The sequence below is a fragment of the Sorex araneus genome, chromosome X (genome assembly GCF_027595985.1).
Source record: "Sorex araneus isolate mSorAra2 chromosome X, mSorAra2.pri, whole genome shotgun sequence".
Classification (NCBI taxonomy): domain Eukaryota; kingdom Metazoa; phylum Chordata; class Mammalia; order Eulipotyphla; family Soricidae; genus Sorex; species Sorex araneus.
In genome coordinates this window covers 269,212,085-269,237,152 of record NC_073313.1, presented here as the reverse complement: position 1 = coordinate 269,237,152, position 25,068 = coordinate 269,212,085, and the positions used below count along the sequence as shown (strand labels likewise).

Genomic DNA, 25,068 nt, shown 5'->3' with positions numbered 1-25,068 from the left:
AAGTAAGAAAATGATAACTTTACAATAGAAATTAATTTTGGGAGGGTGAACTGGGAGAATGAAGAGAACGTCAGGCAGGAATACAGTGGAAACTTCGATTTTATCTACAGTAGTTTGTTTCCTATGAAATATAAAATGGTCTGAAACAGACACTGTGAAGTATTAATATCTGATAAAGCTTAGAGCTAAGCTATGTGGGCATATTTGTTATATTACCTGTTTTCTGCATGCAATATTAATGCAGTTTTACTGCAGAAACTTCAGGGTATGCTTAGGTGTGTAATTAACAATATAAAATTAAGAAACAATTTAGGAATGAATGAGAAAAACATCCTATGTGGATGCTATATATATATATATCACATTAGAAGAAAGAGTTTTACATACCCCATCCAGTGGTAACAAGCAATATAAAATAAATTATTTTGGGTCTGCTACAGGGTCAGGCTTGAGGGGTGTTTGGAAAAATGAGACAATGGTGGAGGGAAGGAGACAGGTGGTGGGGTTGGTGACGGAACAGTGAATGCCTGGAACAAATCAATGTGAACAACTTTGTAAACCACAGTGTTTAAACAAAAAGTGGGAAAAAAAACATACATTTAAAAAAAAATTTTACATACCCATGAGTGCTAAATAAGATGCGATGTACCGCTTTTCAAGCTTATCTCTAATACTCTGGATTGCACCAAAAATTGGAGGTAGGATCATAAACAAGTTACTCAGTGTATTCCCTATAAAAAAAAAACAACAGAGAAAGACAGAACAGTCAATAGCAATTTAAATAAAGCATTCACTTGGCTTCTTCCAAAAATTCAATAAGTGACTTCCCAAAAAAGGTGGAGATATAGATACAGGTGCGGAAGAAAATTAATTCCTCCTTGGACCTGGGAATTTAGCTCAGTGTTAGAGTTAATGCTCTGCATGTCTGTGGCCCTGGGTTCGATTCCTGACACAATAAAAACAAAATTTATTATGAGTCTAAGTAAAGACACACTCAGAAAACATGGATAACTCTTGAAAACATCATATTTATTTGAAAAACAACAACACAGGGCCAAAGAGATGGACAAAGGCTAAGGCACTGGCCTTGCATGGGACTGCCCTGTTTTTAATCATTACCAGCACGCATGGGTCCCCTGATACTGCCAGGCAGGGGTCACTCCAAAGAGCCAGGAATTGCCCCTGAGAACCGCTGGCTATAGCCCCGCACCCCCCCCCATTATCACTGCAGCACTGTCATCCCATTGCTCATCCATTTGCTCGAGCGGGCACCAGTAACGTCTCCACTGTGAGACTTGTTGTTACTGTTTTTGGCATATGGAATACACCACAGGTAGCTTGCCAGGCTCTGCTGTGCGGGTGGGATACTCTCAGTAGCTTGCTGGGGTCTCCAAGAGGGGTGAAGGAATCGAACCTGGGTCAGCTGAGCAAGGCAAAAGCCTTACCCGCTGTGCTATCGCTCCAGCCCCACCCCCAATTAAATGAAATTAAATTATCTGTGTCTGGGGAAATCCCATTCAAGCATGGCGTGTCACCGAATGTGGAGGACAAAAGCCGGTGCTGGGGCAGAAGGGAGAGGAGTCGGGCTGCCACGACCAGGCAGGGCTGCGGGCTCTGGGGACAAGCGGGCACCCAGGATCCTGCGGGCTCCTGGCAGAAGCGGTGAGGAGCCACACACCTCCCTGGGCAGCACCAGCCAGAAGGATGATCAGGTGAGTGCAGGTGGGGAGGGACACGGGGCTGCGGGGAGCCCTTCACAGAGGGAATGATCCCCGGGAAGCGGGGTGCAGAGCAGGTACTGACCCTCAGAGGCATGCACGGAGGCTGAGCCCCCACCTTGGGACCCATGCAAGTCCGCCTCTGGGACAGGCTGCCTCTGGCTGCGGGCACCGAAGGCTGCGCCTGGCAGAGGGCCTGGGGCCGCAGACTGACTGAGAGCTCAGACGGGAAATGGGTCCAATCACCAGCGGGAACAATGAGGGGCTTTATACTGAGTCTGGCAGCCCACCAGGCAGGCTGGGGATTGGGGGTGTGGGGTGGGAGGGAGATGAGGGATGAGGCATGGGACATTGGTGGTGGGAAATGTACACTGGTGAAGGATGGGTGTTGGAACATTGTATGACTGAAACCCAATCATGACCAACTTTGTAACCGTGTCTCATGGTGACAAGAAAGAAAGAAAGAAAGAAAGAAAGAAAGAAAGAAAGAAAGAAAGAAAGAAAGAAAGAAAGAAAGAAAGAAAGAAAGAAAGAAAGAAAGAAAGAAAGAAAGGAGGGAGGGAGGGAGGGAGGGAGGGAGGGAGGGAGGGAGGGAGGGAGGGAGGGAGGGAGGGAGGGAGGGAAAGAAACAAAGAAAGAGAGAAAGACAGACTGACTTACTCCTGGCTCAGAGTGCTGTATGGGATGCCAGGGAAAACCCCTGAGCATCACCAGGTGTGATCCTAAGACAAAACAAAATAATCCAAGTACTCTGGGGGACCACAGGGCCCCTTGCAGTGAGCCACCCACCAGTTGACTGAAGATCACCTGGAAAGACCCCCAGGCCTCCAGCGCACTGCTTGAGAAGACCCCTCTCGTCCCCGCACCCCCAGATGAAAATTTTCAAAAAGAAGAGAAAGGTCCACTCAGAAAAATAAAAAATAAAATAAAATAATCAAGAGCTCCCCCAAACCATAGGGAAAACTACCCAGAGACGCCCAGGAAGCTACACAACACCCAAACTTCCACATGCAAAAAGACCTACACCCAGATGCACCATGGTTAGGTGACCAAAAGTCAGGGCCCTGAGAAACAGCACAGTGGCTTACGGGGCCTGCCTTGCAAGCAAATGGGCATGGGTTCGAATCCCCACTCTTCCACATACGCTAACTGTGATCCTGGCAGCTCTGCTGCCTGCAATGTCTAGCTGCAGTGCAGCTGTGTGGGCACTCCACAAGGGGGGGTGTGAATAGAAATGTGAGCGCCACAGCCAGGCACTGGGACCTCTGGACAGAGCGTGTGTGAGCACGCAGTGACCTCTGGGGAGTATCGCTGTCGGGGACCAGGTCTGGGTGCACAGAGTCAAGCACGGTCATCTCAGAGGATTAAGAAAATGAGACTGGGGGCAGGATGGGGGGGGGGGGACTGGAGCGATAGTACAGCAGGTAGGGGGGTGGGGCCAAAGCGACAATACAGGGGGTAGGGCTTTTGCCTTGCAGGCATACGACCTGGGTTCAATCCCTGGTACCCCATATGGTCCCCTGAGCACCGCCAGGAGTAATTCCTGAGGCAGAGCCAGGAGTAACCCCTGAGCATAGACCAAGCAATAGGACTTGCTTTAGCTTCCTCTGGGGGAAAAAAGGAGGAAGCAGTGATGGGCCACCAGCCTCCGCCTCTGCCCACCTGGCGACCACCTCCTGGATTTCAGAGCCCTCTGACCTTCCTATTCTGCCCTTCTCCTCAATCGATCTTAAATCTGTCTTAACTCTTTGTCCCAACACATCACAACCAAAGTCTGTGTTCTACTGAGTGTCACTCGGGACATGCGTAAGCACCACAGTCCATGTGGCCATGGGTGTGACATGTGACATGTGGCCATGGGTGTGACATGCATTCTGGTGTGTGACATCCGGGCACCCCAGAGCAAAACATGTGAGCAACACAGACACATGTGTGGGCGACCCCCATCATCAAAACATCATAATGACAAAGGAGGTGTGGCGAGTAAGAATAAAAGCTCTAAGAAGAATTATTATAAATTGTTATGGGGGAAATAACAATTTGAAGACTTCCGGAACCCAGCCACAGCCATGCTCAAGGCCACTCTCCACACATTTGAACGAGCCTCATGCATGAAGGAACTGGCAGAAGAACCCAGGTGTGCAGGACCCAGGGCCAAGATCTCCAAGGCTACTCGGATCGGGACTGAGCCTCTTCCACCCAGATTCCCCATTTTCCAGTAGCTGGGCAGTCACACCCAGAAACTGCCCCCGGTGCCATGTAATCCCATCAAGGACCAACATCCAAAGACTATAAAACCAAGTTCCCGGAAGCGTAAGGCCTGGCAAGCCACTGAGGGTTTACTGCCTGTACGGGAGAGCCTGGCAAGCTCCCCATGGCATATTCATATGCCAAATACAGTAGCAATGATGGGTCTCATTCCCCTGACCCTGAAGAGCCTCTAATGTGGCACCGTTGGGAAGGAGGAGTAAAGAGAGGCTGCTAAAATCTTAGGACTAGGACGAATGGAGACATTACTGGGCCTGCTTGAGCAAATCATTGATCAAAAGGATCAATGATTTGTATTATTTTTTATGATCATCAGTATATACATACCTCTCAGAGAGCCCGGCAAGCTACCAAGAGTATCCTGCCCGTAGGGGCAAAGCCTGGCAAGCTACCCATGGCGTATTTGATATGCCAAATACAGTAACAATAGGTCTCATTCCCCTGACCCTGGAAGAGCCTCCAATCACTGGAAAAGAAGAGTAAGGAGGCTGATAAAATCTCAGGGCTGATCCTCCGCTCCTGAACAGCCATGATCCCAGCGCCACAGAAACCAATCTCAGAATGAAGCGGCTGCTGGCAGAAACACCTCTGGACTTAATACCAGAAATCCAAATCCGGGCGGCTGCTTTCGCAGCCAACCGTGCAACATCATATGCTCTTTTGTTACCAACAATAGAAACATACAATCTAATAATGCCATTCCAACAGGTCTGACTGTTGGGGGGAAAACTTCAAATAATGATAGTGAGCTTCCTGTCGAAAATTGAATGTAATCAAAGTAAGGAAAGAGTAAAGTGAAAATCATCTGCCACACAGGCAGAGAGGGAGTGGGAAGGGGGGTATGCTGGGGTTATTGGTGGTGGAACATGTGCACTGGTGAAGGGATGGGTGTTTGAACATAGTATGACTGAGACTCGATCCTAAAAGCCCTGTAACTCTTCTCACGTGACTCAATTAAAAAAAAAATCTCAGGGCTGAGAGGAATAGAGGCATTACTGGTGCCTGCTGGAGTAAATTGACAAACAATGGGATGACAGTGATACAGTGATTATGGGGGGAAAACAAGTAACCTATCAACGCACTGTAATTGGATTATTATCAGGTTTTCAGCAAAGACTATAGGCTAAGAGACAGTGGAACGACATTAACCAATCTGAAAGACAAGACTACTACTCAAGAAGGCTCTACCCTAAGAAATGACCATTCAGATATAAATAAAGACTTTCCCCAATAAACAAAAGCTAATAAAGTGGGAAAATAAAATATCACTGCCTGACTCAAACAAAGAGCTCTTTAATATGAAAAGACAAAGTTATTGAAAGTAGGTAAAGGGATATACATTAAACTTTTCGCATCTGTATTGCAAGCCTCAATGCTGAAAAGGAGAGAGAGAGAGAGAGAGAGAGAGAGAGAGAGAGAGAGAGAGAGAGAGAGAGAGAGAGAGAGGAGGGAGGGAGGTACCAGCCATAGCGGTGGGCCAATCATAAAAACTTTGGGACATTGGTGGTAGGAAATGTACAATGGTGAAGGGATGGGTATTGGAACATTAAATGACTGAAATCCATTCATGAACAAGTTTGTAACTGTGTATCTCACTGTGATTCAATTAAAAACTTAAAAAAATTTATGGTGAGGGAACAGGTGCACTGGTGAAGGGATGGGGGTTTGATCATTATATGACTGAGACTTAAACCTGAAAGCTTTGTAACTTTTGTCATGGTGATTCAATTAAAAAAAGAACACCCCTCCCAAAAAAAAGAGACAAAGGGGCTGACAATTTTGAGCAAAGTAGAATTTATTTTAAAAAATAAAATGAGACAGCAACAAAACATTACATATTAGATAGCGAGGCTGACTTGTTTCTTTCCCTTTTGTGGTTGGTTAGTTTTATTTTGGAGCCACACCGGTCAGGCCCAGGGGCACTCCTGGCTGTGCTCAGGGCTCGCTCCGATGGCGCTTGGGGAACATATGTGGTGCCAAGGGTCAAACTGGAAGAACAAACTTGTTTTTACAGTCAGCCGATGTGTGACTGATGCGTGACAGGTTTGACGTGTACTGTGGTAGGGAAAGGTCTTTACAGTAAACGCACTGGATCAAGAGGGTATTTACACAAGAAAAAAAGGAACAGGGCACGTGCTCTAGGCTTACTCTTGGCTCTGTGCTCAGGGATCACTCCTTCAGGGGCTCGGGGACCCGATGCCGGGGACTGAAAACCCAGGTCTGCCGCACACAGGGTAAGCTCACTCCCTGCTGTACCATGGCCGTGTCTGTTTAGTACCGTCTGCCAAGCACCTTGAACTCTCTGCCACTCAGCAAAGGAGACAGACTGCAGGGCCTGGGGCGCACTGCCACAGATCATGCAGTGTTGGGGAGTGTGGGGCTAGAGGTGACTGACAGTGAACACAACGAAGCTGTTTTCAGGGTGGAGAGATAGTATAGTGGGTCGGGCATGAGGCATCCCATACGTGCCCTCGAGCACCACCAGGAGTGATTCCTGAGTGTAGAGTCAGGAGTAGCCCTGGGGTATCACCAGGTGTGGCTCCCAAAAGAAACACAAACAAAACTCTGTTTTCACCAATCATGCAAAATTACAGCTGGTAAAAAAAATCCCTAAGCACCAACATGTTAAGAAAAGGCTTTTTATTTATTTATTTTGTTTTGTTTTGAGGCCACCCCTGGCTGTGATTAGGGAGCACTCCTAGTGGAGCTTGAGGGAGGCTGGGTGTCTGAACCCAGACCAGCCACGTGCAAGACAAGCTCTGAGGGGCTGTCACGTTGTTAGCACAAATGGGGATTTTTCCTGCTAATGGGTTCTTGAGAATTGTATAAAAGATTTGCATTCAAAACTCTAATGCTCAGGAAGTTAAAAGTGTATTATGCAGTTCAAATAGATGGGGCTGGGTTCTATTGCACAACATCCCAGACGAGCTATCACATCCTGTACTTTTTTAAAAAAAAATTGAACCACCATGAGCTACACAGTTACACACTTGTTTATGATAGAGTTTCAGACATACAATGTTCCAACACCCATCCCTTCACCAGTGTACACTTACACTACCAATGTCCCCAGTTCACACCCTGTCCCCAACCTGCCTCTATGGCAGACACCTCTCTCTCTCTCTCTCTCTCTCTCTCTCTCTCTCTCTCTCTCTCTCTCTCTCTCTCTCTCACTCACTCCCCTTAGGCACTCTGCTTTGCATCAATGTTACTGAAAGGTTATCATACTCCTGCACCACTTGTGGTAAACTTCCTACCATGGACAGGCCCTCCTCTTGGCCAGTGTTCTATAGTCTTTGGGTATTATTCTCAAACTACGTAGTATGAGATAGTTTATATGTGTGTGTGTGTATATATATATATATATATATATATATGTATATATATCCCACAAATGGGTGCAGTCATTCTATTTCTGTCTCTCTCTCTCTGACTCATTTCACTCAGTATAATATCTCCAACCATCTATTCTTGATTTACGCCCCCCAATGTGGGTGAGATTAAAATAAGATTAGATTAAATTTAGACTGACTAATGTATCTGGTGCTCTACCCTCCCATTTCCTCCTACTACTATCTCTCCTCCTCGCAAAAGAGGATCATCTAAAAAACTGATGATGAGATAGCGAGTATTTTCTCTTTTGCCCCAGATTTGCCACAGTGTTTCATTATTTCAGCAATTTAAAATACAAATAAATGTATGAGGGGACTGGAGTGATAGCACAGGGGGTAGGGCATTTGCCTTGCACACGGCTGACCCGGGTTTGATTCCTCTGTCCCTCAAGGAGAGCTCAGCAAGCTACCGAGAGTAGCTTGCTCGCATAGCAGAGCCTGGCAAGCTACCCGTGGCGTATTCAATATGCCAAAAACAGTAACAAGTCTCACAATGGAGACGTTACTGGTGCCCGCTCGAGCAAATCAACAAACAACTGGACGATAGTGCTACAGTGCTACAGTATGAGAGGAAAATAGAGACTAAATTACTTTTACTGAGAGTTTAATTGGATTTGGAGTCAATTGCTCCAAAAAAGTTTGGAAATTTTTTCCTTAAATATAAACTAGATATTCAGTTCGTACCATACAATAAAGGACTAAAACACTTTTTAAAAGATGAAACAGAACAATAAAATCCACTTTTTGGTGGGCAGGAGCACATGCAGAGGCCCCTGAGCCCAGCCTCTCTCCAAACTATTTCTTTCTGTTCTAGAAGGGGATCCTGTTTCAACTTAAGCTTAAGGGTTTTTTGTTTTGTTTTGTTGGTTTTTTGCTTTTGTTTTGGGTCACACCTGGAAGGTTTTGGGGACCACGTGAGATGCTGGGGATCAAACCTGGGTCCGCATGCAAAGCAAACACCTGCCCCGATTTTTTTTTTAATCTTAAAGCTAAAAATTTTGTAATCTTAAAACTAAATTTTTAGCTTCCAAAACACAATTTCTGTGTACTTTCCTCCAAACATCAGAGGCAAGGCTAACTACATTCCAGTAATTCCAAGATTTGGGGGTGGGAGTGGGGTGTGGGGTCCCAAGCAATGCTGGGGAGGGGGCCGGGCACTCCTGGCCATATTTGGCCAACTGGATGGTTGGCTTAATGCTCAGGCTGGATGGTGCTTGCTGGGTGATGCTCACTGGGCAGTGCTCAGGAGGCCTTCAGGGTTGTAGGGACCCTGGAGTGCTGGAGGGACTCTGTGGTGCCCGATAACAAACTCTGGCCTCCCAGGCCCAATTTCAAGATCCTGTTTGTGGGGCTGGAGCCACACAGCAGGTAGGGCGTTTGCCTTGCACGCGGCCGACCCGGGTTGATTATAGCATCCCATATGGTCCCCTGAGCACCGCCAAGAGTAATTCCTGAGTGTATGAGCCAGGAGTAACCCCTGTGCGTCACCAGGTGTAACCCAAAAAGAAAAGAAAAAAAAGATTCTGTTTGTTTCGGGGCCACACGTGGCAGTGCTCGGGGACGACTCTTGGCTCTGTCTGAGCTCAGGGATCACTTCTGATGGTACTATGGGAACCATACAGGTGCCAGGGATCAAACCTGGATTCTATCCACTGTACGACTGCTTCGGCCTCCTCAAGATTTTTTAATATATATATTTTTAATTTTTTTGATGAATCACAGTGAGGTACAATTACAGACTTACAAACTTATGTGCTTACATTTCAGTCGTTCAATGGTCGAGTACCCATCCCTCCACCAGTGCCCATTCTCCACTACCAATGGTCCCAGTTTCCCTCCCACCACTCCCACGATCCCCCCCACCCCACCCCGCCTCTGTGGCAGGGCATTCCCTTTTGCTCTCTCTCTCCTTTTGGGTGTTGTGGTTTGCAATAGAGATATTGAGTGGTCATCAAGTTCGGTCTATAGCCTACTTTCAGCATGCATCTCCCATCCCATGCGGGCCCTCCAAGCATCCTTTACTTGGTGTTCCCTTCTCTATCTGGACTGCCTTTTACCCCAGCATATGAGGCTGGCTTCCGAGCCATGCAGCAATCCTCCTGGTACTCGTCTCTACTATTCTTGGGTGTAAGTCTCGCATTCTGTTACTTTATATTCCACAGATGAGTGCGATCTTTCTATGTCTTCCAGATTTCTTTTTTTTTTAATTTTATTTTATTGAATCACCATGTGGAAATTACAATGCTTTCAGGCTTAAGTCTTAGTCATACAATGCTGAAAAAACCATCCCTTCACCAGTGCCCATATCCCACCACTGAAGACAAAAAAAACCAAAAACCACCACAGTACACCTCCCATCCCGCCCACCCCCACACCCACACCCCCCCACCTTGTAACTGATAAATTTCACTTTACTTTCTATTTACTTTGGTTACATTCAATATTTCAACACAAACCTCACCATTATTATTAGGAGCACCCCACTAGAGTCAGACCTGTTGTGAAGAGAAATGAGGTTTTGTATTTCTGTACTTTAACAACTAAGTCCAGGGAGATTTCTTCCGGATATTCGATCATTGCAAGCTTGTAAACCCCATCTGTGGTCGTCATAATATGGCGCTCCCCACGCCCTTCATTCCCGGGAAGGGCAGGCGAGAGAGAGAAATACCTTTCCCTTCCCGGGCGGGCATGGGGTCGCAGCTTAGTTCTCTGGCAGGAAACAATCTGCAAGGAGCAGTCCATGTTGTAGTTGGTTCAGCTGGGTCTGGATTCACGCGGGTGCAGCTGCGGAGGAGCTGCACACGCGTGCGGCCCCCAGGGTCACATCTCGGCAGCGGTGGGAGCGTCTTCAAGATTTCTTAATGGTCATCTTTGGCAAGGAAAAATTCAAGAAAAATGCAAATATCGAAGTAGGAAAGAAAGTCGGGGGACGGGGTAACAAAGCAATGCACAGAGTAAATCTGGAAAGACTTGCGGGGGCAACACTTCCCGTAGCTTGACAGTAGGTGGAGCCAGTGAGCAGTCTTGGCCACAGTGCTCAAGGCGGACGGGGTGAGCGTTTGGAGCTCAGGTGCGTTTACCATCCGATAAGCACCTCGTAGAGCTGCATGCCCAGTGAAGTCCGCTAGAAAGAAAGGGTCACACACAGCACGTCCGTTCAGGTGTAGGATTTAAAGACACACAGTGAGGTCCAGGGCCAAAGGCAACGGACTGGAGAGCAGGTCCACAGAATTGAGCCCGCAGCGGGTGGGGGGCACTGGCTAAAAGGGGGGGCCCTTGAGAGCTTGACCAGGGAAGCAGATTCTTGGGTGATGAACGTGGTGGTGCTGGGACAATGCACACAGGAGGCTCTCATTAGCAGTACCGTAAACCACAGCACCTCAAGAGAACTTTTCAAATTCTTTTTTAATTTTTAAATTTATTATTATTATTTTGGTTTTGGGGGTCATACCTGGTGATGCCCGAGGGTTACTCCAGGCTTTGCACTCAGGAATTACTCCTGGAAGCTCAGAGGATGTGGGGGATTGAACCTGGGTTGACCACATGCAAAGCAAGTATCCTACCCTCTACATTATCTCTTCAGACTATATATATATATATACATATATATACACATATATATATACATATGTATGTATATATATACATATATATAAGCAACAGAAGCATTAAAGCTTGAAAAAGTATCTCTAACGGCTTCATCGTCGTAGTGAAGAGTCCTGCAGTTTTCAAATGAGGTACATGACACGTAACTAATCTGAGCCTAAAAGCAATCTGCTCTTTCCCAAAGAAAGTTCATTTTGATGTAGGCAGGTAGAAAGGGAAAAGCCCTTGGCAATGAAACTTAGGTCAACAAAGCTTCTGGGAAGGAAAATTTTAAGACTGAACCTTGTGGATACAGAAAACAAAGACCTGATGAGACAGACCATGGCAGACCCTGAGGAGATTGGACCCTCCCCATGAAGTTCCTCTCCTCGAAAACCCTCGGGCCTCTCCTTTAATCCAATTAACTCCGGTGACCCAGCCCCAAGCAGACTCCAGAACATTCCGGATCAAGACGACCCGACCTGGGAAGAATCTATAAAAGCCAGTCCAAGAGCCCATTCAAAGCTCTCTCCACCCTTGGAAAAGCCCACATTCTCTCTTCTGCGTGGTTTTCTCTTTCTTCCTCTCCACTCTCCCACTTTCCGATCCCTCCTTCCCTCCAAAAAACCTCCAAATAGAATTTTTTTATTTTACTTTTATTTCATTTTTATTTTATGTATTTTATTTTAGTTTACTTCACCGCTTGTCTATTCCTGAAATTCTATTCTGCAAGCGAGACAAGAACCCTGGAAAGGGGCTGGAGCGATAGCACAGTGGGTAGGGCGTTTGTCTTGCATGTGGCTGACCCGGGTTCAATTCCCAGCATCCCATATGGTCCCCTGAGCACCGCCAGGAGTAATTCCTGAGTGCATGAGCCAGGAGTAACCCCTGAGCATTGCTGGGTGTGATCCAAAAAGCCAAAAAAAGAAAGAAAAAAAGAACCCTGGACACCCTGGGTGAGGCCTGGGACTAGTTTCTCCTTTCCTGCACAGAGCAAATCCTCGCCCCAGCCTGTCTGTGGATCCCCGAGAAATCGGGTGGCGGATCAAATCCCGTGCCCAGAAGACCAAGCGGACTTCAGGTGTGGCCTGACGGCCACCTGTTTGGGCTGGCGGGGCTCAGGCCCGTGCCAAGCAGGGGCTCATCGCAGACTTTACCAGGCCTACTCTTCCCAGCGGGTGCCGGGTGGCAGAGGAGGAGTGAGAGAAGGTGACTGTCTTTCTCTCCTCCTGACTCGCGTGAACCACCCATGGGTCCACGGACATCAATTTCACCAAACTCTTGGTTATGCCATCGCCCCAGTATGTTAAAGATTCTGAGAACCACAGAAAACTTGGCATAGATGAAGACCGAGAGATGATCTAATTTAATCTCAATTTACAGTACCTATATAAACTAGGACAATTTACTTAAATTTAGGCTTTAGTATCCTGTTTTGTAAAATGGGAAAACTTGTTAGTTGTTTAATTGTCTACATAGCATGTAAACAATTGAGTACAATGAAATTTAAAATATGACCAACTAAAGCTTATAAAGATGACTACTTTAGCTACAGAAAGATCCATTAACTGTTTCCCAGTACTTCCCAGTCTTGCTATGATAGGAAAGAAAATGATTCTGCCTGATTCTTGACCGGCTCAAAAACAGATGTCAGGCCAGAGACTGCACAGCAGGTAGGGTGCTTGCTTTGCACCTGGCTGACCCAGGTTTAATCCTCGGCAACCCATAGGGTTCCCAGAGCCCCCCACTGGGAGTGACCCTTGAGCCCATAGCCAGGAGTAAGTGTGGAGCACAGCTAGCTGTGGTTCCAAACCAAAGAAAGAAAGAAAGAAAGAAAAGAACAGTTTGTCACAAGAGAGTTCATCTTTCAATCCAGACCAGCATAACTGAATAATAAAAGCTTTTTGCAACACTTTTCTCTCCCACCCCACCTCCACCCACCATAAACCAAACCAAAGCAAAGCAAATGTCTAGGGGTAAGATGACCAAAGCAGATTGGTCAATTTAAGAGCAACAATAGCATGGCCTCCAGGCACTCATTCAAGACCAAATACGGGGCGGGAGGCTTCATACAGGGGGTAAGGAAGGTTCTTGCCTTGCACACAGCCTGCCCAGGCTGGATCCCCAGCAAACCAGATGTTCCTCAAGCCCCACCAGGGGTCAGCCCTGAAGATACAGTAAGTCTTCAGAGCCAGGAATAAGCCCTGAGCAGAGCTGGGTGGGGTCCAAACAGAAAACCAAAACAAACAAAAGAAAAATTATTTACTGAGCATGTATAAAGAAAAGAAAAACCAGACTCTGATATGCAAATTTTACTCCTACCAAATGGCCAGGATAATTACATCTGAATACACATTATTTTGCATGTAGTTCAATTATAACATAACTGAGTCATGCATGCCGGGCCTTAGCCACCATCTGGCTGTGGGGAGGGCTGAAACAGACCAACCTAAGGCTAGTTTGCCTGAGTTTGCAGGGTGGGACAGCCTTGCCCTGGAGAAGCATTTTATTAGCTCTGCTTGGATCAGAAAGGAACCTTAAGAACACTGCCCTGGCCAGTACCCCGGGCATTTTACTACCATACTAACACGACGCACCCTGGATGGTGTTTCTTCACTTCTTTGGGTGGGACTCCGCGCCAGGCTGTTTTCACTCGGGCACCCCAGAGGGGGGCAGGTGAGAAACCTCCCCACCGCAAGGGATCCAGCCCCGGCAGCCAATCTCCACTACCCAACCGCCACCACACTCCTGGCTGCTTTCATCGCACCACCTTCCTACCCATTCTCCATAATTACCACACCATATTTGATGGAGTTCAGACAGTAGGCAACAAATCATAGAGTAACATATATATGTATATATATACATACACATACATATATATACGCATACACACACAAAACACACACACACACACATGCCTCTCGGAGAGTCCAGCAAGCTACTGAGAGTATCCCGCCCGCACGGCAGAGCCTGGCAAGCTACCCGTGTCATATTCGATATCCCAAATACAGTAACGATAGGTCTCATTCCCCTGACCCTGAAAGAGCCTCCAATCATTGGGAAAGACAGTAAGGAGAGGCTGCTAAAATTTTAGGGCTGAGTGTAATAGACATTACTGGTGCCCACTCGAGTAAACTGACAACCGGGATGACAGTGATACAGCGATACTTCTTTTTGTGAGGAGAGGGGGCATACCCAAGGATGTTCAGGGGTAACTCCTGACTCTTTGCTCTGGAATTATGATAGGTGGTGCTCAGGGGACCAATGAGGTGCTGGGGATTGAACCGGATTGGCTGGGTGCAAGGCAAGTGAGGGAGTACCCACTGTACTAACTCTCCCGACCCCTCCTTGCCACTTTATTTTATCTTTTCTTATTAAACACCATGATATGCACAATTGCAAAGTTGTTCACGGTTGAGTCTTGGTCATACAATGTTCCAACACCCAATCTTTCACCAGTTACATTTCCCACCACCCGTGTTCCCCATTTTCCCTCCCCACTCCAGCCTGCCTCTATGGCAGATACTTTTTCTCTCTATATGTCTATCTGTCTCTCTGGGCATTATGAAATATACTGAAAGCTTATCATGTGTATGCCTTTACCTCCTCTCAACACTCAAGTCTTGTCTAGAGTGACCATGTCCAACTGTCACTGGTTCAGTGGTCCCTTCTCTGTCCTGACTGCCCTCTCCTGACCATTTGCGGCGAGCTTCCAACCATGGACCAGTCCTCCTGACCTTCATTTTACTGTCCTGAAGTAAGTCTCACACTATGTTTTTTATATCACATAATTGAGTACAATCATCCTGTGTCTGTCTCTCCCCTTTTGACTCATTTCATTCAGCATGATACTCTTCGTGCCCATCCCTCTCATGACTTCATTTCTTCTGGTGGCTGTGTAGTATTCCACTGTGGAGATGTGCCATAGTTTCTTTATCCAGTCATCTGTTCTCAGGCAGTCGGGCTGTTTCCAGATTCTGACTACTGTGAACAGTGCTGCATGAACACAGAAGTGCAGCTCTCTTCTCCACTTTCTCTGGACACAAACTAAGTGGCTTAAAATGACAAAAACCCTAAGAGTGTTCCCTCAGACCTTGGAGCACTGCTAGGTGTGGCCTGGGGCTCTCTCTCTCTCTCTCTCTCTCTCTCTCTCTCTCTCTCTCTCTCTCTCTCTCTCCTTCTCTCTCTCTCCTTCTCTCTCTCTCTCAACGCAGGGAGAGAGATAGTACAAGGGTTAAGGCACTTGCTCTGGAGGCAGCTGACGCCAGTTCAATCCCCAGCACCTTGAGTCCCGAGCACTACCAGGACTGGTGCCTAGGCTGGAGCCATAGTACAGCGAGCCTGGCACTTGCCTTGCCGGCCACCTAGGGTTCATCCCAGCACCGTGCACTGCCAGAATGTGATTCCTGAGTGCAGAGCCAGGAGTAATCCCTGAGCATCCCCTGTGTGGCCCCCAAATAAAAACAAACAGACTGATCCCCGAGCACCAGCCAGAAGTAGGCCCGGAGCCTACTTTAGGGGTGTGACCCACACAAGACATTCACAGGATTGGTTCATGCTGGAGCTTCTGAGGGAAAAACGGGGCTCCCACACTCCCAGACATCACTCCAGCCGCACCTCCCTTCTCTCTATCCTCACGAGCCTTCTCTGGTGGGTATCAGTCATTAGGTTGAAGGCCTGCCTTCAGGTCAAAATGATCTCATCTCAAGGTCTTTTTCTAGCATTACAGCAGCTGTGGAGGCCACACTCAGCAAGGCCTAGCGGCCAGGGGCCACTCCTGGGGGCAGCAACCAGTGGTGCCGGGAAGGGGACGGGCAGTGTGGGGTGGCCAGCCCCAGGCTTCGACCACTGAGCCACATCCCTGGCCCCTCATCTCAAAATTCTTAATTGTGGTCACAAAGACCTTACTTCCAAGTAAGGACACAGTCTAAGGCTCTAGGTAGGCATATATTTGGGTTGGAGACAAAGTGAACTACTTTGTTATCCTATTTTATGGTTAAAAAATTGTATTGGAAAACTTTATTGGAAAGCTTTATTGGAAAGGCTTCAAGCTTTATATTGTTACTGCATTTCTTCTTTATCGGGGGAAGGGGCACACCCAGCAGTTCTTGGGGCCTACTCCTGGCTTTGCACTCAAGGATCACTCCTGGCAGTGCTCAGAGTTTGAATCTTGGGCTGAATTATTTACCTAGTATAATGGTCTTAAGGTCTTTCTGCCACGTTTCTTGTTGGAAATGGCGAGATTACCTTCTATTGAAATGACTTAATAAGCCCTTTTTTGTTTTGTTTTCATTTGCACATTTTCTTCATACTCATCAGTGGATATGGTTATTTTCGTATCTTGGCTACTATGAATAATGGTGCAATGAACAGTGTGGCACAGATTTTTTTCCAGTTAGTGTTTCTTTTTCTTAAATACCAGAAGTAGAGCTGCTAGATGGCTCAGCAGTTCCATTTTTGATTTTTGAGGCCTCTGTGCTACCTTCCAGAGTGGCTGTGCCAGCCCACATCTCCACCTGCTCACACAGGGCTCCCTTTGCTGCACATCCTCACCTACGCTTGTTATTTTTTGTCCTTTTTTGTTGATAAACATTGTGTGTGTTTGATAAGCATTTGTTGATAAACATTGTGTGTGTACACACACACACATTCTTGCATTTGGGCCACACCTAGCAATGCTTAGGACTCCTGGATCACTCCTGGTAGGGTCAGGAGACCATATGGGATGCCTGGGATCTACCCAGGGTCGGCCACCAGCAAGGCCAGTGCCCTTCCCACCGTGCTATGGCTGCAGCCCCACTGATAAACTTTCTGACAGTTGTGAGATGACCTTTCCATCACTCATTATAGGTCCAACTAGCATCTTCCCCGATGAGTTATGACCTTGAGCATCTCTTTAAGTACCTCTCTATTCTACTGGCTATCTGGAGATCGCGTTGGGATGGGGTTCGGGGATAGGGAAGAGTCTACTTAGCCTGAATCGGATTGATTTGCTTTTGATATGAATTCCATATGTTTTGGGTAATAACCCAAATGTCATATTAAAAGCATCAATTTGCTTTTCATGAGTTCCAGATGTTCTGGATAGTGACCGGTGCTGGATTTGCAACACTCGCCCGCTCGGTGGGCTGCCTTTCCATTATGCTGCTATCTCCGTCGCTGGGCAGGGCTTTGCAGGGCCCCGATATTCCTTTTTATTTTCGCTTTTCTCGCCTTTGTCCTTACGGTCAAATCCAAAATTCACCAACAAGACCACTGCCAAAGAATTCACTTGTGGTGTCTTCTCGGAGCGTCCTACCGGTCACTCTACGGTCATGTTTCTCCAGCCATTTGAATTGCTTTTTGGCCAGTGGCCGGGCGCCGAGGCCCCGGCCTGTGTGTCGGTTGTGTGACTTTCTGTGTGCGGTGTGTGATGAGGCTCTGCTTTCCCTCCTGTGCATGAGCATGTCCAGTTCCCCCAACTCAATTTTTGTTGGAGAGATTGTTCTTTCCTTATTCTCTTTATAGCGTCTTGACTACCCTGGCATAAGTTAACCGACTTACTCTGTTCTGCTCTAATATCCTTGAACATGTTTCCTGGCTTCTTTGGAACACAGGATGAATTTCCAGGAGTCTCAGCATCGCCCCCTGGAGGAAGCTGCTTCTGCTGCCCTTTATATTGCTCCTTCAACCCACACAGGAGTGGACGGCAACACACCAGCCCTTCCTCACTCCCTCCTGCCTCCCCCCACACAGACAAATCTCACACTGATTCCTTATTTGTCTGTACGAGCTCAGACACAAATAAAAATTACATTCTTTGGGCTATCTGTTCTGGAAGTGGTATACAAAGCCAACACCCTTCCTTAGGTAAAGTAAACAATGAAGTTAGAGAAAGCTGTTCTATAGCAAAACAGAAGAAGGGCAGAGGGGCAAGTAACAGAACACAAAACACCATATGCAGGAGAGACTGGAGAGAAAATGCAGAACAACTGTATTGGGCTTTTCAACTCTAAAATTAGAGAAAATTTCTATGAAATAAGAATACTATGTGTCCAGGGGCTGGAGCGATAGCACAGCGGACAGGGCGTTTGCCTTACACGCAGCTGACCTGGGTTCTATTCCCAGCAACCCATATGGTCCCCTGAGCACTGCCAGGAGTAATTCCTGAGTGCAGAGCCAGGAGTACCCTCTGTGCATCACCAGGTGTGACCCAAAAAGCAAAAAAATAATAAATTAAAAAAATAAATAAAGACCTGGAATGAGGCTTTACTTGCCTTGCAGTGTGTGAGGCCTGGATTCAGTTGTGATATCATATACACATACACACAGAGGGAAATGAAAAATAACATGTAATTTTTCTTTTACTTGTATTTTTGTGTTATTAAAAAACTTTACATTTTTTAGTAATTTCCCTTTTTGTTTATTAATGACCTGATTTATCTCATGAGATGGTTATATATGATATATTTTTCCTATGAAGTTAAAGCATTTATTTATTTAAGAACCTTGCCAGATCTAACTCTGCACTCATCTGATATAATTACTGTGTTATCCAAGCATTACACCTGGCATATTCAAAGTAATCAATCAATATTTGCTGACTGATTTATAATCTATCCTACAATGGAAGAATGACTCTTTTTCTAATAAAAATAAATAAGAAAATTTCTATTTTCACAAAGAAACCCAAATGAATATAGCATCAATAAGAAATACAATGCACCCATAACGGAGGTTGACGTGATGCTGATTGATTAAACTTTGGTTTGATATAAGTGATGAAAATCTCACAGAAGAGAAATCTTTGAGTGTGCCTCTAAGGGTGAGTGGGAGTTAGACCAATGCAGAAAACAGCATTCAGGGACAAGACAATAATTTACAAAAGCAATAAATGCATGTATATGGGGGAGAGGGTATTTCAATTATGTCTCAGAACATGCTGTGTCAAGAGATACAATTACTAAGACAAACTGGAAATATGGTAGTTGTAGGTAAATAAGATGTCTTTGAACCCCCTGCCAAAGTGTGGAAAGTTTGAGTCCTGTCCCTGAGGGAGCAGAGAGTGAATGACGCAGAGGAATCAAAGAAAGACTAGTAACGTTACGATAAACCTGACGGATTGGGTAGAATGGGAAGGGGCAGACAGGAAGGCAGGCAGGGCTCCAGGGCAGTGGTGCTGGGGACTGAAGGAAGAGAGCTGGGAGGCAAGGAAGAGGGAAGAGAAGGCACGGATTTGACCCCCTCAGAGGGATGCTACAGGCCGGAGAGAAAATATAGCAGCTGGGCGCTTGCCTTGCAATTGGCCAACCCAGGTTTGACCCCTGGCACTGCTCATGATACCCAGGGTCCTCCAGGAGTGATCCCTGAGCGAACAATCAGGGGTAAGTCCTGGCCACCACCGGGTGTGGGCCCCAAACAAACAATAAAAAACAAAGAATAGTGTCCCAAGAGGAAGTATACCTAAATGAAGCCCAAAGTATGCAAACATGCAATTATCATTCTACTGGAAAATTTAGATGCCAGAGAGTTAAGAAAGTTACCAGCTTTCTTTCTATAGAAGGAAGCAGGGAACAACTTCAAATAGGCTGGACCTGCATCATAAATATTGCAGATTTTTTTCATTGCCATTAACTACTGTTCTTGGCATAACATCTGGTACAGAGAAAGTGCCAACAAATGAGCTGCTGTATTATTTTGTTAATTTTTATAGTATCAAAAAGCAAAAAACTAATTTCCCCTGAAAATCTGTATATTCTTTAACAGTCACGTGTTCCTTCTGAAATCCTGCCAGTTCTCAGAACCTGCCTAAGGCATAAGGAATTCTATCTGGTCTGATTGATCAAAGTCTTGAAATACTTTTTAAAATTTATTTGCTGGGGGTGCTGGGGACAACACGCAGCTGTGCTGGCTCTGTGCCCAGGAGTGACCCCCAGCAGGCCTTGGGAACTCTACCCAGTGCCCAGATCAACCGCGAGCAAGGCAAGCACCTTACTCCCCTGTACTATGTCTCTGGCCTTGAGCCTCTCAACATGAGAGAACATACGAAGTCATGGTCTAAGAGGTCACCAATTCACTCTGCGTACTTGGAAGCCATTTACTGGAAAGGGGTGAACCTTTAAGCCCAGAGTGCAGCCATTAGCTGAAATGACTAACTCTTCTTACTTCAGCTAGTTTAAACTCCATCGAAACCCCTCTACAAAGAGTGAAAAACTAAATATTAAAATATCACCTGCAAGGGGGCTGGAGAGATAGCACAGTGGGTAGGGCGTTTGCCTTGCACACGGCCGACCCGACCCGGGTTCGATTCCCAGAATCCTGTATGGTCCCCTGAGCTCCGGCAGGGGTAATTCCTGCGTGCAGAGCCAGGAGTAACACCTGCACATTGCCGGGTGTGACTCAAAAAGCAAAAAAAAAAAAATCACGTGCAAGTGGACGCAGAAACCTTTTACAGGGACAGAGAGACAGAACAGGTGTTAAGGCACTTGCCTTGGACGTGGCTGACCAGTTCAAATCACTGAGCACCCCTAGGAAGGACCCCTAAACAGTCAGAACTAAAACCTGAGCACAGTCAAGTACAACCCAACTAGCCCCCGTACCCGCCCCCCCAAAAAAAGAGACTTTCAGTAAATTAGAACAACAGTTCTCAATCTGTGCACAGAGCCTTTCACAGGTGTGTGGTCAGAACTATTTCTACACAAAGAATTCTTTACCTTCCTCTCTCTCTCTCTCTCTCTCTCTCTCACTCTCTCTCTCTCTCTTTCATTTTTCGGGTCACACCTGGTGATGCACAGGGGTTACTCCTGGCTCTGCACTCAGGAATTACTCCTGGAGGTGCTCGGGGGACCATATGGGATGCTGGGAATCGAACCTCCATCAGCCACGTGCAAGGTAAACGCCCTACCCACTGTGCTATCTCTCCAGCCCCTACCTTCCTCACTCTACTGGCACTGGTACAATAGCACAAAGTCACTGGCAGGCTGACTAATCGAGTATCTGCACCCGCCAGGGCAGGGCTGCCAAATTATGACATGAAATTCTACGATCACTGTGTTCTCCTCACTCCCATACATTCCCAGGGGTATAGTTTTATTTAGGAAAAAGGAGAGAAGAAAGAGGCCGGCGTAGAGGACAGGGCGAGAGAAAGAGAGGATACCATAAGACAAAGGGGAAAAAATTCTGGACTTTTAAGCCAGTTTAACTGTTAGCCTTGACTAACAATGCCTCTGATGAGGCAATAAAAATTCCAAAATGAATCAGATCTCAACTCTTGAATGCCCACTCCTTTTAAGCCTTTCTGTAACAAAATGGGAATTTTCATGCAGAATTTCTATTGCCACTGGGATGGGTGTCTTAAGGAAAAGTACTTGGGTGATTCTTGTAACTGCTTTTCTTTTTCTTAAATTTTACAAAGCAGCTGTCTTATTTTATTTTTTATTTTTTAGGTGGTTGTGATGCTCAGAGCTTACTCTTGGCTCTGCACTCAGGAATTACTCCTGGTGGCTGAGAGGACCATATCGGATGCTGGGGATCGAACCCAGGGTAGCTGCATGCAAGACAAAAGTCCTACTCACTGTACTATCACTCCAGCCGCTCAACTAACTGATTTTTTTTTTTAATGAAACAGTTTCCACTTGAAGAAAAAACTGACAGGTAAACTATCATTATTCAGTCTGGGATCTGGAAGCCATTTTCCTGAAAATTAGTAATGTGAACCTGTCATTTTAGAAAGAAAACAAAAAAACAAAAACACATTGCCAATGATTCTAAATTTCAAACTGCCCAGGAAAAATTAGAATTTAGGAAAACTTAGATCTGCCACCGTGAGTTTAAAGCTAAAATACTTTTCTAGGGAATCGGATAGCAGGGAAGGCACTTGTTTTGTCTGTGGCAAACCCAGGTTCAATCCCTGGCACTACTTATGGTTCCCCACGCCCCACCAGGAGTGATCATTGAGTGCAGAGCCAGAAGGAAGCCCTGAGCACTGCCAAGTGTGGACGCCCCTACAAAAAAATTTTTTTAGCTCTTTTAATATTTTTAAGGAAATATTCCAATATCAAAAGAACTGCATCAACAGTGAACCAATGTTTTCTATCTGACTGACACATAATGCTAACAAAATCATGCAGAAGCAAAAGTCCCCTCAAAGTGTAACAGAAATAGTTGGAATTGAATGCAATAGTTTTAAAAAAATAGTTTAATGCCATGTTCCCAAATTCAATTGGCATTAACCCCAACATAGACACTTGACAAGTCTTAGTGTACTAACAAAAAACATTCAAAATTATTTTAACAAATAACTATTAAAATAATCCTTTTACAACTACAGGTATCTATCTAAAACCTGATTTGCTTTCTACCCCAATAGAAGCAACACCATTTAATGATCAAATGCAGAAACAAACATGAGAGTCCAGATGACTTCCATCACATTCATTATTAAATCGTGCTTGTTTGTGTTACTTTTAATAAAAACATGGCATTTGTAGTAACATATATTGGATTGATTTTTTTAACGAATTAAAGCAAACATTTTACATTTCTCACTAGACTTTAACTTCTAATATGGAAAATGTCAATAGACAAAGCCCACATATGAGTAAAAGTTGCTTGGGGTCCTCAGAAATTCTGGGGCGGGGGGTATTAGACCACTCCCAGCGGTGTTCGGGACTTACTCCTGGCTCTGAGCTCAGGGGTCTCTCCTGGTGATGCCTGGGGGCACTACACCAGATGCTAGGGACTGAAATGAAGTGGGTTGCACATAAAGCAAGTTTCTTAACCCCTATGCTATCTCTCCACCCCAGGCTCTCAATAATTATTAAAAATGAAAAAGAATTCCTCAGCGAAGTTCCCAGAATGCACTAAGTCTCAACAATTCTCACCTAGGCAGCAGAGGGAGAAGGTCTGGATAGGCATTCTGTTAGTCTTTTGCTCCTTGGCCATGGTTGCGGGACAAAATGGAAGAACTTTGTCCAGTCTCCCATACCCTCACCCCACCCCCCTTGCAGCCCAGAAGACTGAGCTTTGATAGGAGAGTAAAGAGCAAATTAATCATACATGTATAAAAATCTTTCTAGAATTCATGTCTTTGGTTTTAAGTAATAAGTGTCCACACTAGTATAAACATGTGACCTAAACAATAACAAGTACAAACGAAAATATTTAGTGAGTTTGGGCCAGAAAGGTAATACTACAGAGGGCTAGGCACTTGCCTTGTACGCAGCCAATCAGGGGTTGATATCTGGGACCACAGAAGGTCCCCAGATTCTGACAGGAGTGAGTCCTGAGCATAGTCTGGCATGGCCCCAAGACATAAAATAAACAAAAATAATTAAGTTGTTTATTTATTTTATGACTTAGTCTTATGACTGAGACTGTATTAAAAGCTATATAGATCACACTGAATCATATAAGTAACAAAAGCATTAACAAAATGAAACAACTTTGTTTTAAAAGAAATGTATAACTTATTCTCGGCAAACACTGATTTGTATACCGTATACCTGTTTTTTTTTTCTTTTTGGGTCACAACCAGCGATGCACAGGGATTACTCCTGGCTGTACACTCAGGAATTACTCCTGGTGGTGCTCAGGGGACTGTATGGGATGCTGGGAATCGAACCTAGGTTGGCCACGTGCTAGGCAAACACGCTACCCACTGTGCTATTGCTCCAGCCCCCCCCCTTTTTTTTTACCGGTTTTATGTACCTTGGGATCTCATAGAAATTTCTTGAGTGAAAGGGAAATGGAAAAAGTCAGGGAAGCCCTGCCCTGAAGTGTACTACATAGAAGAATTTAAGAAGCACTAACCTATTTGTCTTTCATTATTTTGCAAATGAGGAAAGAGATCCCTAAAATTTCAAAGGACTTTCGACCCTTCAGAGTAAATAAGCCTCAGGCTGACCCAGATCAGCCATTAAGAACCTCCTTCCATCCTTTAGCCCTCTCTCCCTCTGTGTTTTTTTCTCCCCTGTCCCAGGAGAGAAAGTAACAGGATTATTTCCTTCTATTCCTGATCCCAAACAAAATGCAAAGTCCCTTGAATGTCGGTTAGTGTTTCCTGATCTTGATACAGAAAATCTGAACAAAGTAGTATTGAGAACGGAGTTGAGAAATTAATCATTAAACAGTGTGATAGGGCTGTAGAGATAATTCACTGCTTTGCATGTGGGAGCGTTGGGTTCGATCCCCAGCACCCCAAGTGCTCTCCTGCACTCTACGAGGAGGGACCCCTGATCACTGAGCAGGGTGTAGGCCCCGGCATGGCCAGATGTGGTCCAAAAGTCAAAAAGATTTTTTTTAAAGAAAAAGAAAATCAGAGATCAATAAAATAACTCAGAAAGTACAGACATACATGGCAATACCTATGAGCTCTAACAGATAATAATGTTGACATTTTAATGTATTCAGAGTAAAGAAGAAGTAGTAAATGGCATTTAGACAAATTAATTAAAATTAGTTTTTTTTTGTTTTTGGGTTTTTTTTTCTTTTGGAGTCACACCCAGCAATGCACAGGGGTCACTCTTGGCTCTGCACTCAGGAATTACCCCTGGTGGTGCTCAGGGGACCATATGAGATGCTGGGAATCGAACCAGGGTCAGCTGTGTGCAAGGCAATTGCCCTACCTGCTGTGCTATCACTCCAGCCCCCTAAAATCAATTTTTAAAATTAAGCTGACTCAAACTTTCTTCACAATTTACACTGAACTATAATCCAAATATACTTTTTTTTGCTTTTTGGGTCACACCTGGCATTGCACAGGGGTTACTCCTGGCTCTGCACTCAGGAATCACTCCTGGCGGTGCTCGAGGGACCACATGGGATTCTGGGAAAGAAACCCGGGTCGACCGTGTGCAAGGCAAACGCCCTACTTGCTGTGCTATCGCTCCAGCCCCAAATAATGTTTAAATGTATAAAAAATTAAGAACTAGGGAAAAAACACTAGAGTAATTTTATGATCCTAGAATAAGGGAGGCCTTCCTAAATTTTGAATATTTTTATTTCTAAAAATGAAACAAACAATAACAACAAAAACTTCAGACTGGGAAAAGAAAAGCTTCCCATCTTCTTTATTCTTAGGATTGCTTTGACTATTTATTCAGTGGGGGGAGTAGTTCTTCATA

General features: G+C 45.5%; 1 protein-coding gene across 1 annotated transcript in view; it reads right to left on the bottom strand.

Annotated features, from left to right (window-relative positions):
* The window catches only part of ACER3 (alkaline ceramidase 3), a 129,726-nt gene that overhangs the window by 77,798 nt on the left and 26,860 nt on the right, over nt 1-25,068 (bottom strand). The window contains exon 2 of the mRNA XM_055122059.1: nt 621-731. Within this exon, the coding sequence (XP_054978034.1) occupies nt 621-731 (111 nt within the window). The remainder of the gene's footprint in view (nt 1-620; nt 732-25,068) is intronic.